Genomic DNA, 27,983 nt, shown 5'->3' with positions numbered 1-27,983 from the left:
TTTTTTTTTCTAGTCTTTCCAAATGTTAGTCACAAAACTGAGCACCCTTTTGTTGGCCACTCACTGTCCCTCAATATTTTTAGGATTAAACTAATACATTTGCAATAGATATCTCAGGATGAATTCTGTATGAATATAATGAACCTATATAATCTTAGAAATCATTTAATACCAGATTTTATTTTTCCAACACAACCAAAAGTTTTATTAAATAAAATTTTATTGTCTACTGTTTACACTCATGTTGCTGCTATAAAGTACAACAACATATACAGATTCCTAGCATGAATTACTCATTGTTCACCCCCACTGAACTACAGACATTGCTTGAGAATTAGATCTTTGCTTTAGGGATTAAAAAAAAAAAACTGGGGTATAGTATCTTGAAGAGTATTCTCAAGTGACGTGTTGGAATTCCAAGGCATAGCCGATACAGTAAAACAGCACCGACTGTGCTGTCCCTGGGAGGAAAGGGGAATGGAAAACAGGCAGAGTAATTATAAGCAGTTGTTTCTGGTGACAGATTTGACTCTGAAAGCTTGATTCTGCTCATCTGGGCTAAGTGGCTGCTTTGAGGAGGAACAAATAAAATGGGGGAGGGTGGGAATGTGGATACTATGAGTTAAAAAAGTATAAAAAGTAATTATATCTAAAATATAGATTAGATATAAATGATCCAGAACTCATTAAATAAGCTCAAAAATACTGGAAAGTGGCAATCTGAACTGCATTTATTTTTAAACAAGTGGGGGGAATACTGAGTGTCCTGAATGTTGTGTGCAAAACTGATCCACGTCACCATCTCACCGTCACAACCGAACATGGCAAGGCAGGTACATTGGTTTCCAGCATCACAGGCAACACTGCATGTAGGTTTTTTAATGAATAATGTAAACTTTAATGTTAAGGCAGCTGGTACTAATGCTGCACACAGGCTTAGCTCCGTGCCCATTTCAGGAATGAGACGGTCAACACTTGAAAACAAACTGTGAGAGAAGAAAAGGGGAGCCAGCATTATCTGACAAAAACAATGAGTCAAAATATTTTCCCTTTCACACACACAAAAATACTGGAACATTTAGAAAAACAAAGCACCCATCCCGCCAACTTCAGCCTGTTCCTTAACAAATATTTCAAAATACTGATAAATAATGGTGACTGCAAGCAGAATTCCAGTGCCCGAGCCAATGGCCCCGAGGAAGTCGGCCAACACCGACAGGGCGCCGATGCACAAGCCCCCAAACGCAGCCGCCGTGGGGATGTACCTGGAAGACAAAACCCCAAGTCAGGCAGGGGAGGCCCACAGGAAGGGGCAGCAGGAAGCAGCAGTAACAGGCAGAAGAAAATTGAACTAACGCGCCAGGGAACTGTCCGCAGTACTGACGATTCGTCCAGGGCTGTGCACAGTTATGTGTTGATGAAAATGATGAAAGGAATGATCTGACTCAAGAAATGATCTGATTTCAAGAAACCAGTTAATAGCCAAGAAAGGCAATACATGATTTTTACAGCAGAAGAGGAGAATCCTCAACTGTGATTTAAGTATTGGAATGTTTAATATTGTTTGTAAGTGGGTAACCTTTAGTTCCCTCTCGTAGATGAAGAGTAAATATCAAAATGCTTTCTAAGTATCAAATTTATGTGACAAGATTTGGATGACCCTATTCAATAGTAATTCAACCTTGGCCACATGTTAATATCACCTGGAGAACTGTTAAAAATAATGGGATTGTATTTAAAATACTCCAGAGGGGGAAAAAAGATGGGGGCGAGGGACCATGGATGGGGAAGACAGTAGATGAAACAAGAATGGGAGAAGGATAACGACTAAAGCTGGATACAGTTGAACGCAGGGGTTCATTATACCACTCTGCAATCTATTCCATGTTGTAAATAAAAAGTTTAAAATACCAATGCCTTTTCAACAAATGGTTCTGGAACACTTGGCTATCCACATGGAAAAGAAGGAATCTGGACCCCTATCTCACATGAAACAAAAATGAGCTCAGAGTTGTCACAGACCTAAACATAAGAGGATTAATCTTTGTGACCCTGGCTTCTTAGATACAATACCAAAAACAGCACAAAGAAACCAAAGAAGAAATAGAAAAACTGAATATCAAAATTAAAAATTTGTGCATCAAAGGACACCATCAAGAAAGTGAAAAGACAACCCACAGAATGGGACAAAATATTTGCAAATCATTTACCTGATGAGATACATCCAAAATATTTTTTTTACCCTTATAAACAGTAATAAAAAGACAACCCAATTAGAAATTTTAAATGAGCAAAAGAAGAGACATTTCTCCAAAGAACATATTTGAACGGCTAATTAACACATGAGAAGATGCTTAACATCATTACTCATCAGGGAGACGCAAATCAAAACCACAATGAAAAGGGAAAAACCACAATGAGACACCACTTCATACCTACTAGGTGGCTAAAATCAAAACAAGAATTAGTGCTGGTGAGGACGTGCAGCAGCTCCAGACACTGCAGCTGGATGCAGAATGGGGCAGCTGCTCTGGAGAAGGGTCTGGCAGTTCCTCAACACGTTCAACACAGTTACTACCCAACCCAATAGTTCCACTCTGAGAGGAATGAAAACATATGTCCACACAAAAGCTGAACAAGTACGTTCACAACAGCATTATTCACGACAGCCAAAAAGTGGAAACAACCAAAATTTCCATCAACTGATGAATGGATAGACAAAACATGGTACATCCATACAAGGGAATATTATTCACGAATAATGAATGAACCCCAAAAACATTATGCTACGTGAAAAAGACAGTCACAAAGGATCACATATAACTCCATTTATATGAAATGTCCAGAACAGGCAAATCTACAGACACTAGATAAAAAGCCTGGGGCTGGGAGGTGGGAGGGTGGGTAGGAATGGAGAATAACTAATAGGTACAAGGTTTCTTTCCAGGTGATGAAAATGTTTTAAAAATTATATTGTAATGATTACACACTCAGAATATACTAAAAACAAAACCCCACTAAACTGTATATTTCAAATGAGTAAATTACATGATATGTGAATTATATCTCAATAAACTGTTATCAAAAAACAAAAAACGGGGGTTTCCCTGGTGGCGCAGTGGTTGAGAGTCCGCCTGCCGATGCAGGGGACACGGGTTCGTGCCCCGGTCTGGGAAGATCCCACATGCCGCGGAGCAGCTAGGCCCGTGAGCCATGGCCGTTGAGCCTGCGCGTCCGGAGCCTGTGCTCCGCAATGGGAGAGGCCACAACAGTGAGAGGCCTGCGTACAAAACAAAAACAAAAACAAAAAACTGATGCCTGGGACCCACCTCAGACCAGATAAATCACAATTCCTAGAGGCGGGATATCAGTATTTTTTAAAAGCTCCCAGGTGGTTTTAAGTGCAGCCAGACGAGGACCTCTGACCTACAGCATTTTAACACTGGGCTGAGCAGTGAAGGGAACATAATTTCAATTAAAATAATAATTTAGGTGTCAATTCTGATGTGGAGAACAATTCACTTTTGTGTTAAATTTTGGTTCTTTTGTGTTAAGTAGAAGAAAAGTGCTTCAAATATGAATTTAAATAACATCTGAGAACAAATGATAGATTGAAAAACCAAGAACACGTGTGTGTGTGTAACACATTCTCTCTCTCTCCTATCCAAGACTGAGTCTAATGGCCTTCCTTACCTATTAAGCTCATGAACCATAGAGGTATCCCTGTGGCCTCTCATTACCATTTGCTGTTCTTTAAGCTGTTTAGCTACCTGCAAAGAGAAAAACAACTTTTAAAATCAAACTCTATTTCACTGTTTACTACTAGGTTCTGTGTGAAGTGCTCTCCACAGAAAATACAGGAAGACTGAAGTAGACACTGTCATATCATAATATTCCCTGAGGCTACAATGCTGCACAACCACATTATCCATACCTTAAGCCAGGGTTTCTCAATCTTTCCTTAATTATCACCTCCCTAAAGAGAAATTAAATACTAAGGAATAAGACTTTGTCGGGTAGAGTTGAGCTTTGGATGGTCACAAACCGTTGTAAAATCTAAGAATTTTTCACTTTCCAGGAACTACCTGTAGTTTTTAACTCCCTGGGGATGACATTACCTCATTAAGAATGTATGAATTTGAGTTTAAAATTACAAAAGTAATTAAGTGTATCAATTACCATTTGACACCTAAAAATTATGAATTTTTTTTTTCATTTTCAAACAAACCAAATACTTACATCTTTGGCTGAGGAACCAGACACCTCTATCCATGTCTTAGAAAAGAATGCACATGATCCCAACATGAAGATGATATAAACAACCACATGGACAGGATCCTCAAATATGGCGCCCATGGACTCAGGAGGAGAAAGGTAGTAACAAAGGCCCCCCACTGGGTAAGAACGAGCAGGTCCTCCCCCACTGACGTCCTATAGAACAAGAATAAAAAGCACAAATGGTCACATTTCTGTGACTTCAAACTCCTCAAAAATTATGATGATGTTTTAAGCTCAAAGCACCTACAGCTAATGATTCTATGTAACTTAAAGGATTTACTTTTGTGTCTGATATCTTCACCCTTACAAAATTATATAGTGAGTAAAAAAAAAATTATATAGTGAGTGTCTATTACATAAGACATTGTGAATATATTAACAGAAGAGCAATTTTTAAAAAAAATTATAATACTTCTACAAGAAGAATCTTCTCTTCCTGAAGACAGGAATAGATCACATCGATCTCTGATAACATTTAGAGTCAGAAATTTTCTGAACTATGTAAGAGTACATACATATTCTTTCACTTCAAGGTATGCTATTAAGAATGCAATCAACTGAAATATTAACAGAAGACTAACGACTCACTACCTAAACTTTATATGATTTGTATATTGTAAAGAGTAGTCTTTTAATAAGTATAAAGGGATTTTTTAATCCACACAAACATTTAAGAATTTTTATAGTAAAAGAAATGGGAATAACATGTATTTGCTCATATTAAATAGAAGTTCTGGGCATAGATGGTGGGAAAGCAATTTTTGGATGCAATGATTAAAATGTCTGGTTCCTGAATTTACAATTTCCAAATGATTCATTTACTGTGCCCCTAGAATCACTGATTCTAAATCAAAAGCCCTGACAAATTAAACTTCCCAATAGCTCTCTCACTTTAAAAAAAAATCTCATTAAGATCACAACACAATCTATACAACCACTCAGTGCATTTATTACTGTGAAATTATCATAGTAATAATGACTGCCAGATTATTAGCTCATGAGGGGAGGGACAGTCCCTCCCCTCACCACAGGCAATCCAATTTCTGTTAAATGAATGGAAAAGGAGTCCAGCTGACCCTTGAACGAGGGGGTTAGGGCACCAACCCTCCATGAAGTCGAAATCCACATATAAGTTATTGTTACTCCTCCGTGTACACGGCTCCTCCGTATCCGCAGTTCTGCATTGCAGGATTCAACCTGCTGCAGACCATGCAGTACTGAAGTGTTTACTACTGAAAACAACCTGCGTCTAAATGAACCCGTACAGCTCAAACCCATGTTCAAGGGTCAACTATTCTGGATAAAGGGAATCATACTTCCTTCAACTGCCTTTCAAGAATTACTGTTTCATCCTATTAAACTTTACATTTTAAAAATGGCCTTCAGTAAATGCAGAAAGATACGTCGCTACAACTTACAATACAAAAGGTAGCACGTTAAGACAAATGCATAGAATAAGCACCGTATTTCAGGAATGACTAAAAAAATAGTTCTTTGGGGGAATACAAATTCTAGAATTACATATTCTGAAAACAATAAAGGCTCTTACTCTTCTCTAATTCTGTAGTTTTAAGGGGGAAAAAACACTCCTTGGTCAGGTGAAAATTTAAACCAGTCAAAATTCAATCCTGGACTTCCCTTGTGGCCCAATGGTTAAGAATCTGCCTGCCAGTGCATGGGACATGAGTTTGATCCCTGGTCCGGGAAGATCCCACATGCTGCGGAGCAACTAAGCCCGTGTGCCACAACTACTAAGCCTGCACTCTAGAGCTCACGCGCCGCAACTACTGAAGCCCGCACGCTCTAGGACCCACGTGCCGCAACTACTGAGCCACATGCTGCAACTACTGAAGCCGGTGTGCCTAGAGCCCGGGCTCCGCAACAAGAGAAGCCACCAAAATGAGAAGTCTGCGCGCCGCAACTAGAGAAAGCCCATCCCGTGCGCAGCAACGAAGACCCAACGCAGCCAAAAAAAAAAAATTCAATCCTACAATAACTCACACCTCAATCACAATGTGGCTGGATTGCTTTAGGAGCTATGATGAAAATCTAAAAGAGGAAGGCAGAATTTACTGGATTCCATTTCTAGCAACTGTTCTCTCTTCAATATAGTTATTATGTGCCTTTCTTATTTACTGCCATTTGGGCCGTGAAAAATGGCGGGGGAGGCAGGAGAGGATGATTTCGGTATCCTATATAATCAGCAGATAGCTTCTTGGAAAAAACCATTATTCTAGACAATAGAGGAATAAGATTACAAAACAGGGAATCACTTTCATAAGAGCAACTGTGATTTTAACCTAAAAGGTCACTCAAACAAGATGTGAAAATGCTTCCTAGACGTAAAATAGTACAGTACTCGGCCAATCTTAGTTTTACAATGCTTACAGTTTTACAACTCTTCCAAATAAATGATAAACTGGGCTACAGGTAAATGAATCTGGAAGTGTTATATATAGCAACTGCTTCAATTATGGCTCATCTCTTTCAGTTAAAAGCATGAAATGCAAATTACAATAAATTTGAATACTTAGAATAAATAATGAAATACTCACAGCCCACTGTCCTAGTAAATTTACTAAAAAGTTGCCACTAAATCGAACTGACAGCATCTGGGAAATAACATACAGGTTGGACACCAGGGCCGACTGCAGGATGATGGGGATGTTGGAGGTGTAGAAGAGCTTGATGGGGTAGCTGCTGTACTGCCCTCGGTACCGGGCCGACTTAATGGGCAGGTCCACACGAAATCCCTGAAAAAGGAAGCTTAGGAGTGAGGCGGAGAGGCTGCACGTACCACGACTCCAGACGAGGCAAACAGTCACAGGAGGGACTTTGCAAAGACAATGCTAACAAACTTTCCCTTCCACAGAGACACACAGAAATAGAAATCCTTTTCTACTTCATAATTGCTAAAATTTTGCACCTCAGAGTCTAAACGATGGAATTATTTGCCTAACTAGATTTTGAAACACTGACTTAGCTGCTAACATTTCAAATGGTATTCTCCTCTTTAAGAGCAAAATAAAAATCCACACTCCACTTAACTTCAGCGAAGAAAGTATACTTACCTGAAAATATATAACAACAGCAAACACGAAAACTGTAGCAATGAGGTTCATGAGATTGGGTAAATTCTGACGATAGAAAGCCTCCCTTAGAGCTCGAACTTTGTCTGTCCTGGTGGCCAGTAAATGAAAGAGAGCTATGACTGCACCCTCAAACTCGGTACCTGATAAATCAAGATAGAAATCGGCTGTAGCTTCATTACCCAAAGTTGTCCCAAAAGTCAAAAACAAATAACCTTGAAGCTCCAGTACAAGGCAGAAAATATGAGTCCAGATAATTCATCTATGTTTATGATACAGCCATGTGTGGAGCTTCTAAAAAATATTTACATCATTGAGGCAAATATGTCTTTTTTTTCATAAATCTTAAGTTTTCTCAAGAGACTATTCTTGATGAAAACAAAGTAGAATAAACCAAAGCAAATATTTAGTTCATAATGATTTGCCTCACCTTTACTTTAGGGAAGGGAAAAGAACATTCAGAGGTGGGGTGGGGGGAGATGGGGAAAAGAAGCAGCAAAGCAGAATAAAGATGTCAGAGTTGAAAGACAGACATTACTCTACCAAGCTTGCCTTTAATTCATTTTACTAAGTATATTAATAAACCATCACCGCTTTTTTCTTAAGGCTGGGACCAGGTTAGATGTTAACCATTACAAATCTTGGATGGCATTTGAGAGAAGTGGAGATGGGTAAGGGGAAACACAATGAAATATTTCATAATTTAGGTGCTATTACAAAGCCAAGGAGAACAGCAGCAAAAGTACTAGTACTCCCTGATGATGCAATAAATGATGTTTTTTTAATCTGAAATCCACTACCTTTTTATCCCTCGAGGAATGCTGAAATCAGTCAAAATCAATGACTTCTGCAACAATGGCTTAGGCAAATAAAATTTTTTAAATGTTTGCAACCACTGAAATTTTAAATGAGCAGAGGCTAAATTTTAGATACTATTCTTTCTGAAGCAACAGTTCATACTCCACCAATCTCTGCTTATCAGCTTTGGAACACCTGACATCCGCCGTCGCCTGGGACAGCAAACCAGGGCGTCTGTCGGCAGTCCCGCTCCACCACCTCGTGCTCCTCTCAGCACACACCCGGCCAAACCCGTGCAGTTGCGTCCCTGTGCGTTGTACCTCTGCCAGTGTTAATGGTAGTGGGACTAAAGGCCTTCCAGACAATGGTTTCACAGATGTTGGTGGCAATAAAGAGGGAAATCCCAGACCCCAAGCCGTAACCCTTCTGTAGCAGCTCATCTAACAGCAGCACAATCAAACCAGCAACAAACAACTGTGGGGAAAGAAATGCAAGTAAGCTGAAGCAAGAATAAACTCAGAAAGGGGCAGTGAACACCACTGACTACTTTCAAAGTACAGGCATTTTCAACACTAAAACATAGTCGATGCAGTATCACTATTATGACACCCTGCATCTAACCCGATTTAGTTTCATCAGAAGCCAATTCTGAAAATGAGAGGACTGGAAATGTTGTTACATTATAAAGCAGGCACTTTGACTTTTAAAGTATATTTATATTTCTCTTATAATGTTTAAATAAGACCTATTGAAAAGCACCCTAAAACAAAAATGTTCACAAAGTTGTAGCATTTATGACAGCAAGAAACTGAAAAGCATTCCAAATAGCTTCAAGTAAGTAAAAGACCAAATGAATTATGACACAGTAACAAGATGCAATTTTATAGGCCATTAAAGGAAAAGCATGTGAACTATGCAGATACATTTTTAAGTATTATAGATTTTATATATGTGTATTATATATAAAATATACAATAGAATAAGTCAAAAAGTAGAGCACAAATATGTACACAGATTATAACAATGTAAAAATGCATTCAATACATACAGTGACAAAAACTGAATATAAATCTGAAAACAATTAAGGGTTCACCAGGTTCTTAAGTTCATGATTTTTTTTTTTAAAAAAGAAAGCATACTAACTTTATGTGAAATTGAAAATTCTTAATTTTCCTCTTGGAGAAAACATCAATAAAAGTATGTATCAATTAGAAATAATCCATAGCTTTACAAGTGACCTTTTTGGTCATGTGACTCCTTCCCCACACTTCAGTAACCTAATCAAGGGGGGAAGAAAATGTGCTTCTAGGCCCCCAATCTCACACCTGTCCCCACTTCAAAGACACCCTCCTACAGACATGAGATGCTCCTTCCATTCCTCCCAGCTCTGAAGCCTCCCACCCTCGTTCCTTACTCAGTTCACCCAATATCCCTGTTAAGAAGAGAAAACTACAGTACACTATTTGAAGCATGCTTACCTTACCGTGTTTTTTCTTTTCCTTAACTGTCATTTCAATGGCTGTACAGAGCCTAACTTGTCTGTTTACAATCTTTAAATTTGAATTTCAATGGACTGTAAAAAAGGTAAAATTCTCAAAACTCCTAAGAGAGCTCACAAATTCTTTACTGTTTGAAAACCAACTTTACCAATTTGACAAGATAAAAGACAAGTTAGGACTTAACTACTGAGATTTTATTTTGACCACAGTTATGTAACAAGTACATACTCCCCATCAGAAATACAGAAGCCCACCCTCTACAGGGCATGATAGCTGTCCACAAACCATCAGCCAACCAGTGTTTTCATGGACTTCTAATTAAATGACCTGTCCAAGGTCACACAGGCAGCTCTGAAACAACGATAATTCTCCAAACCCCTGTTCACACCAATGTCCATCAGACTAGAGGGTGATTCATTTATATGTGGTGAAAATCAAACTCGTGCTTCTCTAACTGGACAAAGGAATTACAGAGAAACCTAAATGAGAAATGGTTTCTATAACTAAAGGAATAAGAGATGGTAAAAAGCATGCATGCCTATGCAGGGAATGAGAAATCAGAAACTGACAGCATCTCATTGACTAGAACAGTTGATAAAAAAACTGAATATTAATTGCATGCCTTCTAGAATGTTCAATACATATGAATCTCTAAAGTATGTATAAAAATAACACTTAAACATTTCAACCTTGCTCATGCGTGCACGCACACACACACAACTCAGTTTGACAAAACAATACTTACCTCTACTATGTGCCATGCACACTGATACTCTCTCTACTCTTTTTTAAAATTTTAATCAAGACCCACTATTTAGATTCCAAAACTCACTAGTGGAAAAACACTGACCATGTGAATGAAACAAGAATAATTAAGGTGAGAAATACCTTACATAACAGCATGCACACAGTTTTCAAAATCTCTAGGTGAAAACACACTGACCTAATCACATCTCTTTAGCAAATCTACACATTTTCAATGTTAGCAAAGCCTTAAAAAGATGCAATGGGTCACTACCCACCTATGATCAAATGTGAAAAATTTCTCTATACATTAACACTAGAAGGATTAACCACAAGACAAATATTTGTGCACCAGAATTTATGTAAACAACTTAGTATATACCCACTTCACTTGTTCCGTTCCAGGAATTTAACTATTCCTTGATTTCTGGTATGGAAAAAAAATTACAATAGCTTAACTCCATTTTTTATCAATTCAAATTCATAACTGACTTCATAAGAAGTCAATACTTTCACTAACTAACCCAGAACTGGTCAGCTGAGGTTCCTTAAGAATATAAATACACCCTTACTAAAATACTAGAAAAATTTTACTGATGCATAATGTTCTTAGAGCAAGATGCCAATTTTGAGTGTCTTTTAGAAAGCAGGGTTATTCTAACTATGGGTCACAAAGCAAATGCTGTAAAGAAACAAAATAAGGCAAAAATTGGTGTATCAGTATCCTCATGTCAAAGAACTGAAAGATACTAAAACCAGTTTTCAGAGGATCTTCTTTCCCATCCATTGCAACTCTTCTTCCTCTAATTCCCCGGGGTTGTAAATTTGCCAGTCAAGGTGTTTTTTTTTTTTTTTTAATTTTCTTACTTTTTCTTTTTGGCCACACTATGCGGCCTGTGAAACTTCCCTGACCAGGGATCGAACCCGTGTCCCCTGCAGTGGAAGCACGGAGTCTTAACCACTGGACCACCAGGGAAGTCCCAAGGTGTTTTTTAAATGGAGAAATAATGACAAAGTTATCCTTTAAAGAAGTGTACCTTATACCAAATGGGAACTCATTGGGGCTCAGAAAACTACTTAATAGTCCATTAAAGATTCCTCCCCTGGTTAAAAGATGAAATATTTCCATTTCATTAGAAAAGCCCTGTGATATGTGATATGTGTTAATGATGCCCAATAAACACCTCAACAATCCCATTCTCCTTGTTCTGAATCATACTCACTAAACAATCTTCTTACTATGATTTGTTTCCTATATAAGATTTCCTATAAAAAAAAAAGATGGTCAAGCATGCCAATCCGAAATGGTTGTATTTCTCAATGTATATATATACTAATAAACTGGTGTTTTAGTTTTATTTTAAACTATTTTTCTGACTTTGATCCTTTTGACCATTAAAAAATTTTTTTCCTAAATTAATCCTAATTTCGTAGAGTGAACAAGAGGCATCTCCAAGATAACCAGGACTCTAGACGTTTAGTGTTTAACTTAAGCAAGCTTCTTTTCAAAATCCAGTAAATAACTATTATATAACTTAAGTACAGTCCATTCCTGGGTAACTTCTCTAAAGGATTTTTAATGACTACATTAGAGAAATATCTTCCAAACTTTACACATTTTAAGATACTTAGTAGAGGGAAAATCAAGTTGGCCTTCAAAAATTCCATTCCAAAATATCCATTTAAAAAATCCATAGGATATACATGTGTGTTTATATGGTATTTCACTTACTGTAAGATACTATTATTTGTAACACTATTATCTGTGTCATTAAGAAAGAAAAAAATACTTCAATTAAACTATGACACAATAACCTATTACAAAGAATTTTTTATTTTCTACTTAAAAAAAAGTTTAGACTTAGACATAGATGTTTATCATCTAACTTGCTCTTTCTGTGCCTCTGTTTATACACAATAACTCTTCATTTCAATAACAAATCACAGCAGACTGTTGGAAGACATTTTAAACAGCAGTTAAACTCAACGACATGTTTTATCAACAATGCATATAACCAAGTGATATAAGGACGATATAAACAGCTTTGACCAAGTTGACGTACACATGCAGGCAATGCCTACCATCACGACCGCCACCTGGCTGACCGCACGTGTGACTGCATCAACTCTAAGAAAACATCCTGATTTCAGAGACATCAAAATGTGAAAAATGTGCATCTTAGAATCAGTGAAATACAGTTGATTGATCCATAATTATTAGACATCTACGGGGCTATTTTAATTTTTAACATCGAAACAACTTATACATGTCACTTCAATAAAGTAAGAAAATGAGTATATCAATCACCTAAAGAATTGTTTCAAAAGAAAGAAGGAACAAACTTTTTTGTTATCCATATGAAAAATTGTATTTCTTACCTGAATGATGATAAGGAGACAGATTCCAGCACCCATTTCAGCGGGATCCCCATACATGCCCGTCATGACATACACAATGGCTTGCCCAATGGTAATGATCATACCAAATACTGACAAAAATTGGGGGAAAAGGAGTACATGCTTATAACCAAAGACAAAAAAGACTAGAAAAACATCTTTGCCACAAAATTCTCAAATTTGGAAAAGGCTCTTTATTAATTGTACTGATGCTCACGTTTCTGGGCTCCATTGAATAGGGCTCTATCTTTGGGTGTATCTCCAACTTCAATGATTTTGGCTCCAGCTAACAACTGCATAATCAAACCAGATGTTACAATTGGGGAGATACCCAATTCCATTAACGTTCCTGTAAAGGAAGGGGAAAAAAGTAAATAATCTTTACGATATCCAATGCAGATTAATTTAGAAGAGTCCCAGTCCTTAATTATGTCTATGAAATACATGTTAAATGTTAACAAGCAAATTTTCATTTTCTAAACATTAACTGCTAAAAAAAACCCTCTCATTTATTAACACAACCTCACAACAATGCATTAATCAAAATTACTATAAATACTACAAAAATGTAAATTTCTGTGAATTCTAAACTTAAATTGTTAAAGAAATCCTTTGAAAGAAATTGTCCAAGATTTCTGTCCAAATCACTATTTTTAAAATGTACACTAAACATTTTAACGCAGGATTTTAAAAGCCCAAAAATTAAATAACAAGTTAATAAAAAGATGATATTTAAGAATATCTGTGGGGCTTCCCTGGTGGCGCAGTGGTTGAGAGTCTGCCTGCCGATGCAGGGGACACGGGTTTGTGCCCCGGTCCGGGAAGATCCCACATGCTGCGGAGCGGCTGGGCCCGTGAGCCATGGCCGCTGAGCCTGCGCGTCCGGAGCCTGTGCTCCGCAATGGGAGAGGCCACAGCAGTGAGAGGCCCGCGTACCATACACACACACACACAAAAATGAATAGCTGTGACTCTTCTAATTCAAAATATAAAATTATATAGAAAGTCATCAAAATCAATGTTGTAGAATGTTGAGTGGCATGAAAAATGTTAATGACATAGTGGATAGGAAAAATATTCAAAAATAGCATGTACAGTTTGATTTCATTTAAATATTTAAATGGAAAATCATTTCCTGTTATTTTAGTCTGGTTATCAACATGTTTCTATTGTTAATGAACTTATCTACGAAGCGGACTCACAGACATAGAGAACAGACTTGTGGTTGCCAAGGGGGAGGGGGTTGGGAGAGGGACGGTTTGGGAGTTTGGGATTAGCAGATGCATACTATTATATAGAGAATGGATAAACAACAAGGTCCTACTGTATAGCACAGGGAACTATATTCAGTATCCTGTGATAAACCATAATGTAAACGAATATGAAAAAGAATGTATATATGTATAACTGAATCACTTTGCTGTACAGCGGAAATTATCACAACACTGTAAATCAACTATACTTGAATAAAATAAATTTTTAAAAAATATGGCATCTTAAATGGATTCTTCATGTTTTCTCAGATACTTCCTCAATGGGAAAAGATAAAAATATGTTTTATCATTAAAGCTAGTAGGCAGGTAGGGAGATTTCTTTTTATATTAAATCACCAAAATTTAAAACTGTCAAATGGATCTAGTCCAAAAATTAATCCAGTCAAGCTTTAATGAACATTTCATTTAGGAAATATGGCACTTCCACTCAATAGGGAAAAGAAGGATAAATGGACCTTGGCAAATAACTGGCCAATATAGAAAATTAAGCCTAGATTCCTTATCTCATGACTTACATTAAAATAAAGGCCACAGATTTAGAAAACATAACCATAAAAGACAAAATACAAAAGTACCAGAAGTGAGTATGCTTATAATCTTGCAAAAGAAAAAGCCTCTCTAAGCCTTTCTATAACAAAATACATAAAGGCCACAAGCAAAAAATGGACGATATGATTAGATACAACTGTGAAACCTCCATGTGGCAAAAGACAGGGTAATAGTTAAAAGAAAAATGAACACAAGTAACAAAGAGCTCGTATGTCTAAAGGGCAAAGAATTCTTACAAATGAATTTTAAAATGAACAAACAGCAGTGAATAAGTCAGAGAAAGACAAATACTATATGATATCACTTATAAGTGCAATCTAAAAAATACAACAAACTAGTGAATATAACGAGAAAAGAAGCGGGCTCACGGATACAGAGAACAAACTAGAGGTTACCAGTGGCGGTGGGCGGGGGCAATATAGGGTGGGGAGTGGGAGGTTAAAACTACTGGGTATAAGACAGCCTCAAGGGTGTGTTGTACAACACAGGGAATATAGGCCCCCCCCCCGCAAAAAAAATAGAAAAATAAAAAAGATAAATGGCATGGCCACTCCCAATAATGCTCTTTTCTCAGGAAAATACCAACAACATAAGAGGAAACCCCAGCACCCAAATCTGTACTATGTAACCCTGAAACTGTAACCAAAGCTGGCTGGGTCTGGTGGAAATCCTGGTAATTTCTAATTCTGAACTGAGAACTGAAGAACCCAGGAGTTGTTGAAGCTAGATCACAAAGACAAGGTTCCCTGCCCCTGCTGCTGAGGTCTGAAAGCTGGTTCTCTCTCCACAAGGCTTAGTTGTTCTACCTCCTCTTTGGGTTCCAAAAAATGACTAGTATCCTTCCAGTAAATTCCATTTTTGTGTTTAAACCAGTCAGTAATTTCCTATGACTTATAACAAGTCCACTCATAGAAGAAATAGAAATATTCAATAAAAATATAAGATGATGTTCAAGCTCACCAACACATAAAGAAATACAAATTAAATACCAGATACCAATTTTTACTTGTCTAACACAAAGACTAAAGGACAAATATTATCCACTATTGGAAGCGAAATGGTCATTCTCATACACCATAGCAGAGTGTATAAAATAATTCAAAGCTTTTGAAAGACAATTTAACAATATCTATCAAAAATTTAAGTGTACATTCCTTGTAAACAAGCAGTTAAACTTCTAGAAATTCATTCTATTAAAAACTTACAGAAGAGTATGATAGTAGTCATGGTAGCATTGATTATAATGATATAAAATTGGGAAAAAAACTACATGCATGACAGATCCTACAGGCCTTGGGGTCATACCTAAAACACACTCCTTACTGTCTACAAGCCTCATAATCTGGCTCTTGGATTCATCTGCAGCATCATGTCCTACCACGTTTCCCCTTTCCTTTTTTCTTCCAATCACACCATCCTCCTCATTGTTCTTGGAACACATTAAGCATACTCGCACCTCAGGGGCTTTGCACTTGCTATTCCCTGGGGGAAGGTTCCTCCCCCAGATCTTCACACGGCCTTCTCTCACGTCCTGCAGGTCTCTGCTCAAATGTCCCTTCCCCCTCCCAAGATACAGTTCATGTAGAGTCTACCTCCCCAAATAGAGTAACATAAACTCCACAACAACAGCATCACTGTCTTGATCACTGCTCTAATCTCAGCACCTAGCACAAAGCTCCACTCATAGGAAGAACTCAATAAATACCTGAATGAATGATTAAAGAAATCGTGGCACATCCATATAATGGAATAGTATATGGCCATTCAGTAAAATAGGTCATCCAAGATATTAAGTAAACACACCAAGTAGCAGAATAGTTATATAGTAGATCTTATTTTTCAGTTTTTAAAAAAAGTATATAAATTCATATATATGAATATATATTCAGATAAAAGGTCTAGACGGTTATTCACCAATCTGTTGTCTTCCCAGGAGTTACCCCTGAGAAGCGAGACCTTCATTTTCAGCTTTATACAAATCTGAAATGTTGGTGCATTTTTTTTATAACAAACAAATGTTACTTTTTTGATGCAGAAAAAAACCCACCCCAAAAGCCCCTCCTGATCCAGGCCCTCCCTATCTCTCAGCCTCACTGATCAGCATCCCCCACCCGAATCCCCAGCCTGCACCCCGTGTCCTCATGCATGTGTGCTGTGACTCAGGCTTCCCTCTCCCGACGGTCCACAGGCTGAATTCCAACCCAAATGCTCTCCCAGCATCATCTCCTCCCTGGCACCACAGATCAGTCTTTCAGTCCCATGAGAAACTCAAGAATACACTTCAGAGAGTCCAGGAAATCTCCTGAGATTTTATGAAAAATCTGCACGTGTGAATGTACATGCATTTTTCTAGGGAGAGTACAGATAAATTTAATTAGATTCTCAAAGGAAACATGACCCACAAAAAGATGGAGAACCAAAGCTCTAGACAATGCTAATCACTCCATTCTGTCGTAACTCTATACTCTGTACATACTTCTATTATTACAATAAATACACAGGTTTGTAATTATCTTTATGTTTGTCTCTTCTCCTAGGCAATGAGTTTCTTTTACCATATACTGCCCCTCCCCATAGACATCAAAAAATAGTTGTTTCCACATTTTCACATCTATTTGATGTCAGTACTAGAATGGAGGCAAAAGAAAAGCAGCATATACCTCTGTTGGATGCAAGAATAACTCTCATCCAGTAGAAAGGATCTGCAGAATCTGATGACATGATTCCAAATAGTGGTATCTATAAGATTACATAAAATATTTTATAAAAATGTATTATATAAATTAAGTTTGAACTTAATTTATAATGCATTCACTTAATATTTGCAATACTTAAAAAAAACCCACTACTTCTCATGTTCAATAACAAAACAAGCATACTTTAAAAGTAAAGTTCTTTAATGAAAATAAAAACAATGGGAATCATTACTTACAACATTTCACTAGTAAATATTCCTATCAGTATGGAGGTATGTTACACAACAATGTGAATATATGTAACACTACTGAACTGCACACTTAAAAATGGTTAAGTTGGTAAATTTTATGTTTTTGCAATTAAAGAAAATGCTCCTATCAGTACAGGATATATCTACCACGTCACAGAATAATCTTGGAAAGCTATGGGTACTAGTGACAGCCACGGCCATACTCCAAATGTAAGACTGAAGACGAGATATACAGTAGAATACTATGCAGCCATTAAAAATTATACTATGAAGCTTGTAACAGTATGAGGATGTGCTTATGTTGTAATATTAAGTATAAAACAATGGTTCTCAAGCTGGGGCAACTCTGCCCCCCCAGGGGACATCTGGCAATATAGGAAAACACTTTTGGTTGTCCCAACTTGAGGGGGGTGCTACTGGCATTAGTGGGTAGAGGTCAGAGACGCTGAACATCCTACAATTTATGGGACAGTCCCCCACCGCAAAGAATTATCCAGCCTAAACTTCAGTGCCATTGTTGAGGAAACCTAGTATAAAAAGAATGGTATGAAACTGTATAAATAAAGTAAAAGATCAACACTGTAAAAATATGCATAGAAGAAAAAACTAGGTGTAAATTTTTTTTTAATCTCGAACAGTGATTATTCACAGGCGGTGGGATTACTGTTGTTTTTTTCTTCTATATTCTTTTCAGCATTTATCATATTTTCTATAATGAACACATATTACTTTTTAATCAGAAAAAAAAAAACAAACCTTAACTTCAGAATGCTTCCTATTATACGACCCATGTTCAGAACACAGCACTTGGCCATACCCCCTCCCTCACCATGTAGGAGAAAAATACACTTCCAATTTCATAAACCTTCCCTATATGAAGTTGATTTAAAAAAAAAAAAGTTCCAAAAGATGCTGCCAGCAATTTTAAACAGGTCATCTGGTCAACCTAAACCTCTTTGGACATCTGAATATATTAGCTGGGTTAGCAGAAGCAAGAAGCACAATATTTTGTGTGCACCCTATAGATGCAAACACTCTTCAGCTAATGTGAGAGATGGGGAGAAAGGAAGTTATTGAATAAAAACCAATTAACACTACAGGATAGTCCATATCACAATATTCCCTAAGTGGGGGAGAGACCAATCAATCAAATTACCTTCCTTAATTGAGTCTCGTAGAGATAGCCATTACCTCCATGATTAGATGCTTTGCGGGATAACAAACAAGAGTCAGCCAACCATCCCTAAGTAATGGTATTCCCTCCGTTCCCGTAGTCAACAGGATTAAACTCAGTGTCTAACTTTACTCCTCTTAGTAAATTCCATAGTTACAGGACCACGTCCAACAAGGGCAGCAACAGGAGCTATTTTCTATGACTCTCAAAGTTGGAGACTTTCAGGCTTTGCCCTATATTACATAAAATAATCAGTTTCAACTTCACAAAATACAGTATACACTTCAGAGAAACAAGCATTTCATGCTTGAATGGAAACCCTGAACCAATCAGATGGACAAATAGAAAATTAGTAGTAGGGATCTCCAAACGCAGTGAGCACTGAAACCAAGCAAGATATTTCTGGGCTAAAATGGCAAGCCGTGAGTGATCAGGTTACAGAATTTCCCTCCCCAATACATAAGAAAACACATTTTTCAAAACATGTAAAATAGTAAAAGAATTTAAAAATCTAAAGGAAAAATATCTATAAAGCAGCCAAACAAGAAAAAGAATCATAAACTTGATGGTCATAGGCGGGGAGAAAACAACAATCGAGGAATAGGGACTCAGCATGAAACTGCTCCAACCATCACAAAGGGAAGGGCACAGAATTCCCACAACACTCCAAACCTGGAGAAGAGCGGGCTGCACAGATATCCTCATCTCTCCTGCCTCCTTTGGCAGCTGAGAGGAAATGGATGAGAGAAGCCAGGAACGGGGCTCTCTCTGGTGCAACTGACAATTACAGGGCTACACTGAGTCAGGAACTGGGGAGCGATCTGAGGTCAGTAATGGAATAAAGCCCTCCTCAGTCAGGTGGTGAGGACCCTCACAAGACACGTAACAAAAGTCTAGCAAGAGAGCAGAGCCCAGGTGGCATTTATGGCACTTCTCTCAGTTGATCTCACCTCCCACCAGTCCCTCAAGCTAAAAAAACACTATGGAGAACACGAGACCCCAAACCCTTCAACTGTGGCTGGGAGGGGAAAACTGTGGCTCTCTCTGTTTGAGATTCAGTGGAAAGAGAATCAAGAAATCACCAGCCCTGGGCCAAACTGCCTAAGCGTGAAAAAGACAAAAAGGTACAGCTTGGGCTTCTCTGGTGGCGCAGTGGTTGAGAGTCCACCTGCCGCTGCAGGGGACACGGGTTCGTGCCCTGGTCTGGGAAGATCCCACAGGCCGCGGAGCGGCTGGGCCTGTGAGCCATGGCCGCTGGGCCTGCGCGTCCGGAGGCTGTGCTCCACAACGGGAGAGGCCACAGCAGTGAGAGGCCCGCGTACCACACACACACAAAAAAAGGTACAGCTTGACAACCATGTAAACACATTACAGAAAAAAAATAATGAGGTAACATAAAATGCATAAATTAATTTATGGCATGAAACAGTCATGAGAAATGTCACACTTTAAGAAATGTAACTCAAGTTATGTTTTCTTCTTCTTGGGTTTTCTTGGGTTCCAGCTGCAAAGCTGCAAATATTTACTATCTGGCCCTTTACAAAAAAAATGTTTGCAGACCCTTGGATTAGAAGATTCAATATTAAGATGGTAATGCTCTCTAAATTGACCTATATATTCAAAGCAATAAAAATCGTAATGCCAGGAGACTTTCTTAAAGAAAATGACAAGCTGATTCTAAAATTCAGATGGAAATATGAGTGACCTAGAATAGACAAAATCATTTTGAAAAGAAAGAACAAAGTTGGATGACTTTTACAACCTAATTACAGGACTCAGTTTAAAGCTACATTAATCAAAAGAGTTATGGTTTACCATAACGATGGAATATGATCAATGGAACAGAACTGAGAGTACAAAAATAGATCCATGCTTATATGGCTAACTGATTTTCAACAAAGATGCCAAAGTAATTCAATGGAGAAAGGAGAGCCTTTTCAACAATTGGTTATGCATATAGAAGAAAATGAACCCTAACCTTACCTCACGCCATACACAAAAATTAACTTGGAATAGATCATAGACCAAAACATACAAGCTAAAACTGTAAAATATTTAGAAGAATACAGGAGAAAATCTTCACAACCTTAAAATAGGCAAACATTTCTTAGATAGGAAACAAAAACCATGAGCAATTCAAGAGAAAGATAAAATGAACTTCATCGAAATTAAAAACTTCTGCTCAAAAAGTTTTGTTAAGAAAATGAAAAGGCAAGCCATAGACTACGAGAAAATATTCACAATACATATATCTGATGAAGGACTTGTATCCAGAAAATATTTTAAAATGCATATAATTCACTAACAGACAAAAATGCAATTTTTTTTAATGGGCAAAATATCTGGGGAAAGAACACTTTACAAAAGATAAATACCCAATAAGCATATGAGAAAGCTGCTCAGTATCATTGACCAGGGAAATACAAGTTAAAACCTCACCATGGAGAAAAGAGAACCTTCCTATACTTTGATGGAAATGGAAAACAGGAGGGTCCTTAAAAAATTAAAAATAGAGCTACCATAAAATCCAGCAATCTCACTCCTAGCTATATGACCAGAGAAAACTCTAATTCAAAAAGATACATGTGGGCTTCCCTGGTGGCACAGTGGCTGGGGGTCCGCCTGCCGATGCAGGGGACACGGGTTCGTGCTCCGGTCTGGGAGGATCCCACATGCCGCGGAGCGGCTGGGCCCGTGAGCCATGGCCGCTGGGCCTGCGTGTCCAGAGCCTGTGCTCCGCAACAGGAGAGGCCACAGCAGTGAGAGGCCTGCGTACCGCAAAAAAAAAAAAAAAAAAAAAAAATATACATGCACCCCAATGTTGACAGCAGCATGATTTACAACAGCCAAAACACGGAAGCAACCTAAGTGTCCATCAGCAGGCAACTGGTTTAAGATGTGTGTGTGTGTGTGTGTGTGTGTGTGTGTGTGTACAATGGAATATTATTCAGCCATAAAAAAGAATGGAATATTGCCATTTGCAGCAACATGAATGGACCTAGACAATATTATACTTAGTGAATTAAGTCAGGGAAAGACAAATATCATTTACATGTGGAATCTAAAAAATAACATAAATGAATCTATAAACAAAACAGAAACAGACTGACATAGAAAATAAACTTTATGGTTACCAAAGGGGAAAGAAAGATGGGGGAGGGATAAATTAGAAGTACAGGATTAACAGATACAAACTGCTATACATAAAATAGATAAGCAACAAGGATTTACTGTTTAGCACAGGAAGGTATATTCAATATCTTATAATAACCTATAATGGAAAATAATCTGAAAAAAATATATATATATAACTGAATCACTTTGCTGTACACCTGAAACTAACACAATATTATAAATCAACTATACTTCAATTACAATAAAAATGAAAAAAAACCTCATCCATTAGAATGGCTAATATTAGAATGCTGAACAATACTAAGAATAAACAACGATGCAGAGCAACCAGAACTCCTATACGGCTGATGGGACCACTTGGAAAAGAGTTAGTTTCTCACAAAGTTGAACATACATTTACCATAAACCTTAGCAATTCTACTCATAGGTATTCACCTAAGAGAAATGAAAACAAATATCCACAGAAAGCCTTGTACGGGAACGTTCATAGCAACTTTATTTGTTATAGCCAACATGTGGAAACAACCCGAATGTCCAACAACAGGTGACAAGATGAACAAACTGTGATACAATCAACATGGATACAATCAACACCATGGATGAATCTCAAAAAGCTGATGAAGAAGTTAGACACTGTATCACTCCATGTACATGAAATTCTAGAAAAGACAAATCAAATTATAGAAATAGCAGATCAGTGGTTGCCTGAGAATGGGGTGAGGTGGGAACTGACTAAGAGTACAAGAAACATTCTGGAGTAACAGAAATGTTCTATACCCACTAAGATAGTAGGTATGTAGATGCATACATTTGTCAAAACTCTTTAAAATGTACACTTAGAAATGAGTATATTTTGCTGTACATAAATTGTACCCTTAAAAAGTTGATTTTTTTTTTAATGGAGGGGAGGGGAATTTCCAAGATGTTAAAACAAGATGGTAGGAATATGGATGATTCTTCTTTTTTTCTACTTGTCTGTGTTTTTCAAAAGTTCACTCTCCCTGACCACGCAAAAGAATTTCCAACAAAGTATAATACTAAAATATTTTAATGATCAAATAGTTTCACTTTTCAAAAAAATAAATTTGGCTTTTCCCCAGATTATGGACTTTATTTGTTCTACTCCTTCCTCATGTAATTTTTTTAAACTTTCTTATATGTATATTGGTACTTTTCAAACCCTCAAAGAACTTTACTTAAATTATCTAATTTAATCCTCACAATACAATAACCCTGTGACATGGGCAGGTCACATTTTATCCTCATTTTATGAACTTAATCTCTGTGAAATTTTACTAAAAAGCATCATTGAACTTTATTAATTTATAAACACAGAATATCCCTAGGATTCTAGAATTTGGCTATTGGGGATTTTTTAATTAATACATAAATTTACAACATGATTAAAAGCAAACAAAGTGGAAAAATATTTGCCCTATACATGTCAAAGATTTAACACTTTTATATATAAAAACCTGTCATAGGGGCTTCCCTGGTGGCGCAGTGGTTGAGAGTCCGCCTGCCGATGCAGGGGACACAGGTTCGTGCCCCGGTCCAGGAAGATCCCACATGCCGCAGAGCGGCTGGGCTCGTGAGCCATGGCCGCTGAGCCTGCGCGTCCGGAGCCTGTGCTCCGCAACAGGAGAGGCCACAACAGTGAGAGGCCCATGTACCGCAAAATAAATAAATAAATAAATAAAAATAAAAAACCTGTCATAAATCAATTTTAAAAATCTCAAGGAAAAAATAGGTAAAGATCATTAACTGAAAAGTAAGGGGAAAAAAGAAAATATGTTCAAACCCACTAGTAAACCAAAAGAAATACACAGTAGAAGATAACCATTTTCACTATCAACTCAGATTAAAATGATGATGCTCCTATTTACAAAAGCAATCTAAAGGTCCATTGACAGATGAATGGATAAAGAAGATGTGGGGTGTGTGTGTGTGTGTGTGTGTGTGTGTGTGTGTGTGTATTATATACACACACACATATAGGAACATATACACAGACATATATACTATGGAACATTACCTAGCCATAAAAAAGAATGAAATGATGCCATCTGCAGCAACATGGATGGACACAGAGATTATCATACTAAGTGAAGTAAGTCAGAAAGAGAAAGACAAATACCATATGATATCACTTATATGTGGAATCTAAAATATAACACAAATGAACTTATTTATGAAACAGAAACAGACTCACAGATATAGAGAACAGACCTGTGGTTGCCAAGGGTGGGGGGAGAGGATGGATTGGGAGGTTGGGGTTAGCAGATACAAACTATTATATACATAATGGATAAACAACAAGGTCCTACTGTATAGCACAGGGAACTATATTCAGTATCCTGTAATAAACCATAATGGAAAAGAATATGAAAAAAAAATATGTATATGTATAATGAATCACTTTGTCGTACACTAGAACTAAGATAACATTGTAAATCAACTACAGTTCAATTAAAAATAATTTTTAAAAAATGATGTTGCTCAAAATAATTCAGTATATTTACTATTTGAACTAAAATAAGTTTCTCAAATTCTAACCAACCAAGACCTTAGAATAACAGTACAGACATTTGTTTAATGTTTGGTTACATACCTGACAACATACTAAGAAGATGAAGAGAGTTATAGCAGTCCATAGTACCTTCTCTCTAAACTGGATCTGTGCAAGAAAACAAAGAATGATCAATCAAAACCAAGAAATAGCAAATATAAAGAAAAATCCATATTAAACCTTAACCAGCATTCCCCATCATGACATGCTCCTATTATTTACTCTTAAAATACTCTCGCCCTAGTTAGTAGCAGCTAAAGCAAACAGCTAAACTTCTCAAACATCTTCCTTTACTTTTTCCAGAATTAAGTACAACTTAAATACAGGCTGGCCTCAAGGCATTGTACCACATTAACTGAGACTGAAAAGGATGAAAAGACACAGATCTAATACGCACACATTTCAGTTAACACTGTATTGTGGAAAGCTAGGACTGCCTGTAATATTATTCTGTGAATGTTTCATAGAATATGAAAAGCTAAAGTTTCTTGAGATGCCTTACATGTAACTGGAACAACTATTTTTATAACCTCAAAGCAATAAAAAAAGAAATATACTTCTAAATAAACAGTAAGTTTAACAGAAGTCTTACTTTACTCTTTTTAGTCCCTATTCTGGTTAGTTCCATGCGAAATTGAGCATACAGTAAAAGAGCAATGTCTGGGAACTGACCAGTTTGGGATTAACAATATTTCTGGAATAGAAATGCCTCAGTTCCAAAGGCGTACAATGATGGAAGAACAATTAGATGTGGTCAATATCTTCCGAATGCATTTCTGTGATTTTTTTCTTTGTACTGAACGAATCAAGAAATGGGAGGTATATTAACTGCACAGTTGCAATCCATTTATGTGCAACAGTGTACTCATCAAAACTGACCCAACAGACTGGGTCATTCCTAGTGCGGTAGACCACAATGGACAGGAGAATACTATATCTTATAACACACAGACCAAAGAAACACTTGGTTTGGAAACGTTACAACTTAAAGAACAGTCAGTTTTGAAACCATGAGATAAACTAGATTTAAAAGGTCTACACTAGTTTTATTCACTTTGTGCCTCTTGCAAGGAGAAGGAACACGTAATATTTTTCCAATTACAACCAGAAAAACATTGGGGAAAATAAATCAATCTAGATAGTTTAACAGAATAAGTCATTTAGCTACCCTCTATATTACTAAAATATTATACTTACTTTCCTTTCAGGTTTCTGAATTTCTGGTAGAACTGCACAGAAAGGTTTGATAACTTCTAAAAATTTGACTGTTAAAAAATAAAAAAAGAATAAATGTCCCTATTACAAAGTTTTTAAAAAGAGATGTATCTTTTCACAGAGTCAAATACAAATGTTTTCTTTTAATGGCAATCCATCCCATCCACACCCCCCAAAATGAATTAACCATAATGCTCGCCATTTCAAATACATAAGGGAAGAGAAATAATTCACGGGACAAAGGAGCCCGAAGGGTTTAAGGGCTGGTCAGCAGAAGCAAAGTAATACAAGTATCCTTGTACCACAATTTTGCTTCCTCATGCTTGAATCCCACCCCTTTTATATATACAGAAAAGGAATAATTCAGTGAGCACCACTACATCAAAAGGAGCAAATGCAGTGTACTCACAAGACCATGCATTACAGAAGGAAATAAGACATATCAGAGAAGGAAAGTACAACAGGAAATGGGCTGTAACTGCAGGACTGACTTAACTGGGGACTGAAAAATGCTGAAATGCATAAATGAGACAGATCAGGGAACAACCTTCTATAGGTAGGTTTTCAAAGTACTGTATACAATCTCTACCTCATTTCACTAAGTCGCTATTCATTGCTTGGTCACTCTCCCACAAAAGGATCTCAAAGTACTTGTGTATGTACAATCATCAGCCCAGAGAATGACAACTACATTTCATTAGAAAGTACTGTTTTCCCAGACAACTCATAATATTGAAAAGATAAACCAAGGTTCTTTAAGGATAGGCACTCTCTTCTGGCACGGCTTAAGTCAAAGTCCTGCCAAAGAACTGAAGGATGAAGATGATAATCTCTCAGTCTTTGCCAGCGTCTATAACGTACAGAAACACAAAAAGCCACAACTAGGTATTAGTCATGATCATCTTCCCTTACAAACACTGGATTCTGTATATACGAACATCAGGATATCATTTTTAAACTGACATGGGTAATTACACTTCAGCAGTTAGCCAAAAGTTGACCACACTATATATTTTTTAAATTTATTTTATTGAAGTATAGTTGATCTGACTATATTGTCTTTTTATAAAACCTCTCAAAATGATGGCAGCCACTGATGTTTGACAGAATTCAGAAATTCTCATGGGCAGATGTTTTGTTACCCAAGTACCATTTCAGACGATCTGGAAAGCAAATCTGAATTATGAAAGTGTTCATCTCTAATGTAAAACCAATGTCAATCACATCGGGAAACTTCCTAGAACCCCTTTACCCCTTTTCCTTCCCACTTCCACCCAAGCTCCCCTCCCTGATCTCTTGGCTTAAGATCATCCGTGTTGGAGTATTTATGTAAAAAGCAATGCTTTTTTGTCTGCCACTTGTCTATTCTTGTGCTGCAGAATTTAACCCATTATACCGCTAATTCAAGACCAAGGGTCTCCTCTACTTCCTTTCCAGCTTCCCCCAAATGTCCACTAGCTAGCTAGCTGGCCAGTGGGTGCACAGCTTGGGTTTGCGGGAATCCACTAATACAACAGTCACCCCAACAGCGATGTGAAGGTTCCTGGTGTTGAGGGTTTGGGAGAGGGCCCTCAAAAGATCCCCATTATGCAAGGCCTTGTCCCTAAGGCTTACACAACCTGAGACACGTTTAGTTTTCAGTACACACTACAGAATGACTGAAATGAAAATTTTAAAGAAAACTTTATGCCACCAATCGCCTCCTTTCCTCCCCGAAACTACACGCCATGCATCACTTTTTAAAAAATGAAACAAGTCAGGGACCCTCATTCATCACAACTAACATGCCAAAGAACGGTGATTTGGGACTAAAAATATGAGTTTCCTAAGCTCCTGCCTGAAAAATTAAAAGTGGTCCAGGTTTCCCCTGGTTCCCTAACTCCCCGCCCCCAAAACCAATGGCCTCTCCGCGCCGTGTGCCGCTCCTCGCCACCCACCAAGATGCGCAGACCCCGGACCTCCGGGTCCCGACCCCGCAGCCGGCCCGGGCGAGGCCTCGCACGGCTGGAGGAGCCTCCGCGGAGGCCCCCGGCTCGCGCCCTCCTCAGCGGCCCGGCGCAGCCCGCGTCTCCCCGGCCCGCGGGCTAAGCGCTCCCGGGCGGTCGCCTGCCCCACCGCCCGCGGCCCGTCGGCGCCCGCGCCCCCGGCGAAGGCCTCGCCGCCGCTACTCACTGCCCATGGCGGCGGCTAGAGCGGCCCGGCGGGGCCCTGCGACCTCAGCGCGGCCTTCGCTCGGGTCCCGCGGCTCGGGCCTCGGCACCCGCTCCCGACACGCTCCGGCCCGCCCCGCGCAGGCTCCGCCCCGGTCCACGTGA

The 27,983-nt window shown here is 38.1% G+C and overlaps 2 protein-coding genes across 10 annotated transcripts in view; one reads left to right on the top strand and one right to left on the bottom strand.

The window, feature by feature from the left end:
• NUDT5 (nudix hydrolase 5) overlaps positions 1-12,790 on the top strand; it is a 39,266-nt gene extending 26,476 nt beyond the window's left edge. Inside the window, exon 10 of the mRNA XM_073801553.1 lies at positions 12,356-12,790. The gene's annotated coding sequence lies outside the window, so the exon portion shown is untranslated. The remainder of the gene's footprint in view (positions 1-12,355) is intronic.
• On the bottom strand, positions 162-27,983 carry SEC61A2 (SEC61 translocon subunit alpha 2). 9 transcript variants are annotated; one of them, XM_033852364.2, is made up of 13 exons: positions 27,841-27,982; positions 26,258-26,518; positions 25,651-25,718; positions 24,496-24,561; positions 17,289-17,367; positions 13,023-13,154; positions 12,788-12,897; positions 8,486-8,639; positions 7,350-7,510; positions 6,834-7,031; positions 4,240-4,431; positions 3,694-3,770; positions 162-1,265 (listed from the first exon to the last, which is right to left on the bottom strand). In XM_033852364.2, exons 5-13 carry the CDS (start codon positions 17,347-17,349, stop codon positions 1,079-1,081), a joined length of 1,272 nt encoding a protein of 423 aa, XP_033708255.1. In that variant the 5' UTR covers positions 17,350-17,367; positions 24,496-24,561; positions 25,651-25,718; positions 26,258-26,518; positions 27,841-27,982; the 3' UTR covers positions 162-1,078. The 9 variants fall into 9 exon arrangements, with proteins under 9 accessions (XP_033708255.1, XP_073657650.1, XP_019788819.1 ...); XM_073801549.1 differs by lacking the exon at positions 17,289-17,367 and having other exon boundaries at positions 27,841-27,983; XM_019933260.3 differs by lacking the exon at positions 17,289-17,367 and having other exon boundaries at positions 26,415-26,518; positions 27,841-27,983.

The sequence above is a fragment of the Tursiops truncatus genome, chromosome 2 (genome assembly GCF_011762595.2).
Source record: "Tursiops truncatus isolate mTurTru1 chromosome 2, mTurTru1.mat.Y, whole genome shotgun sequence".
Lineage (NCBI taxonomy): Eukaryota > Metazoa > Chordata > Mammalia > Artiodactyla > Delphinidae > Tursiops > Tursiops truncatus.
This window is presented reverse-complemented; position numbering and strand designations above follow the sequence as displayed.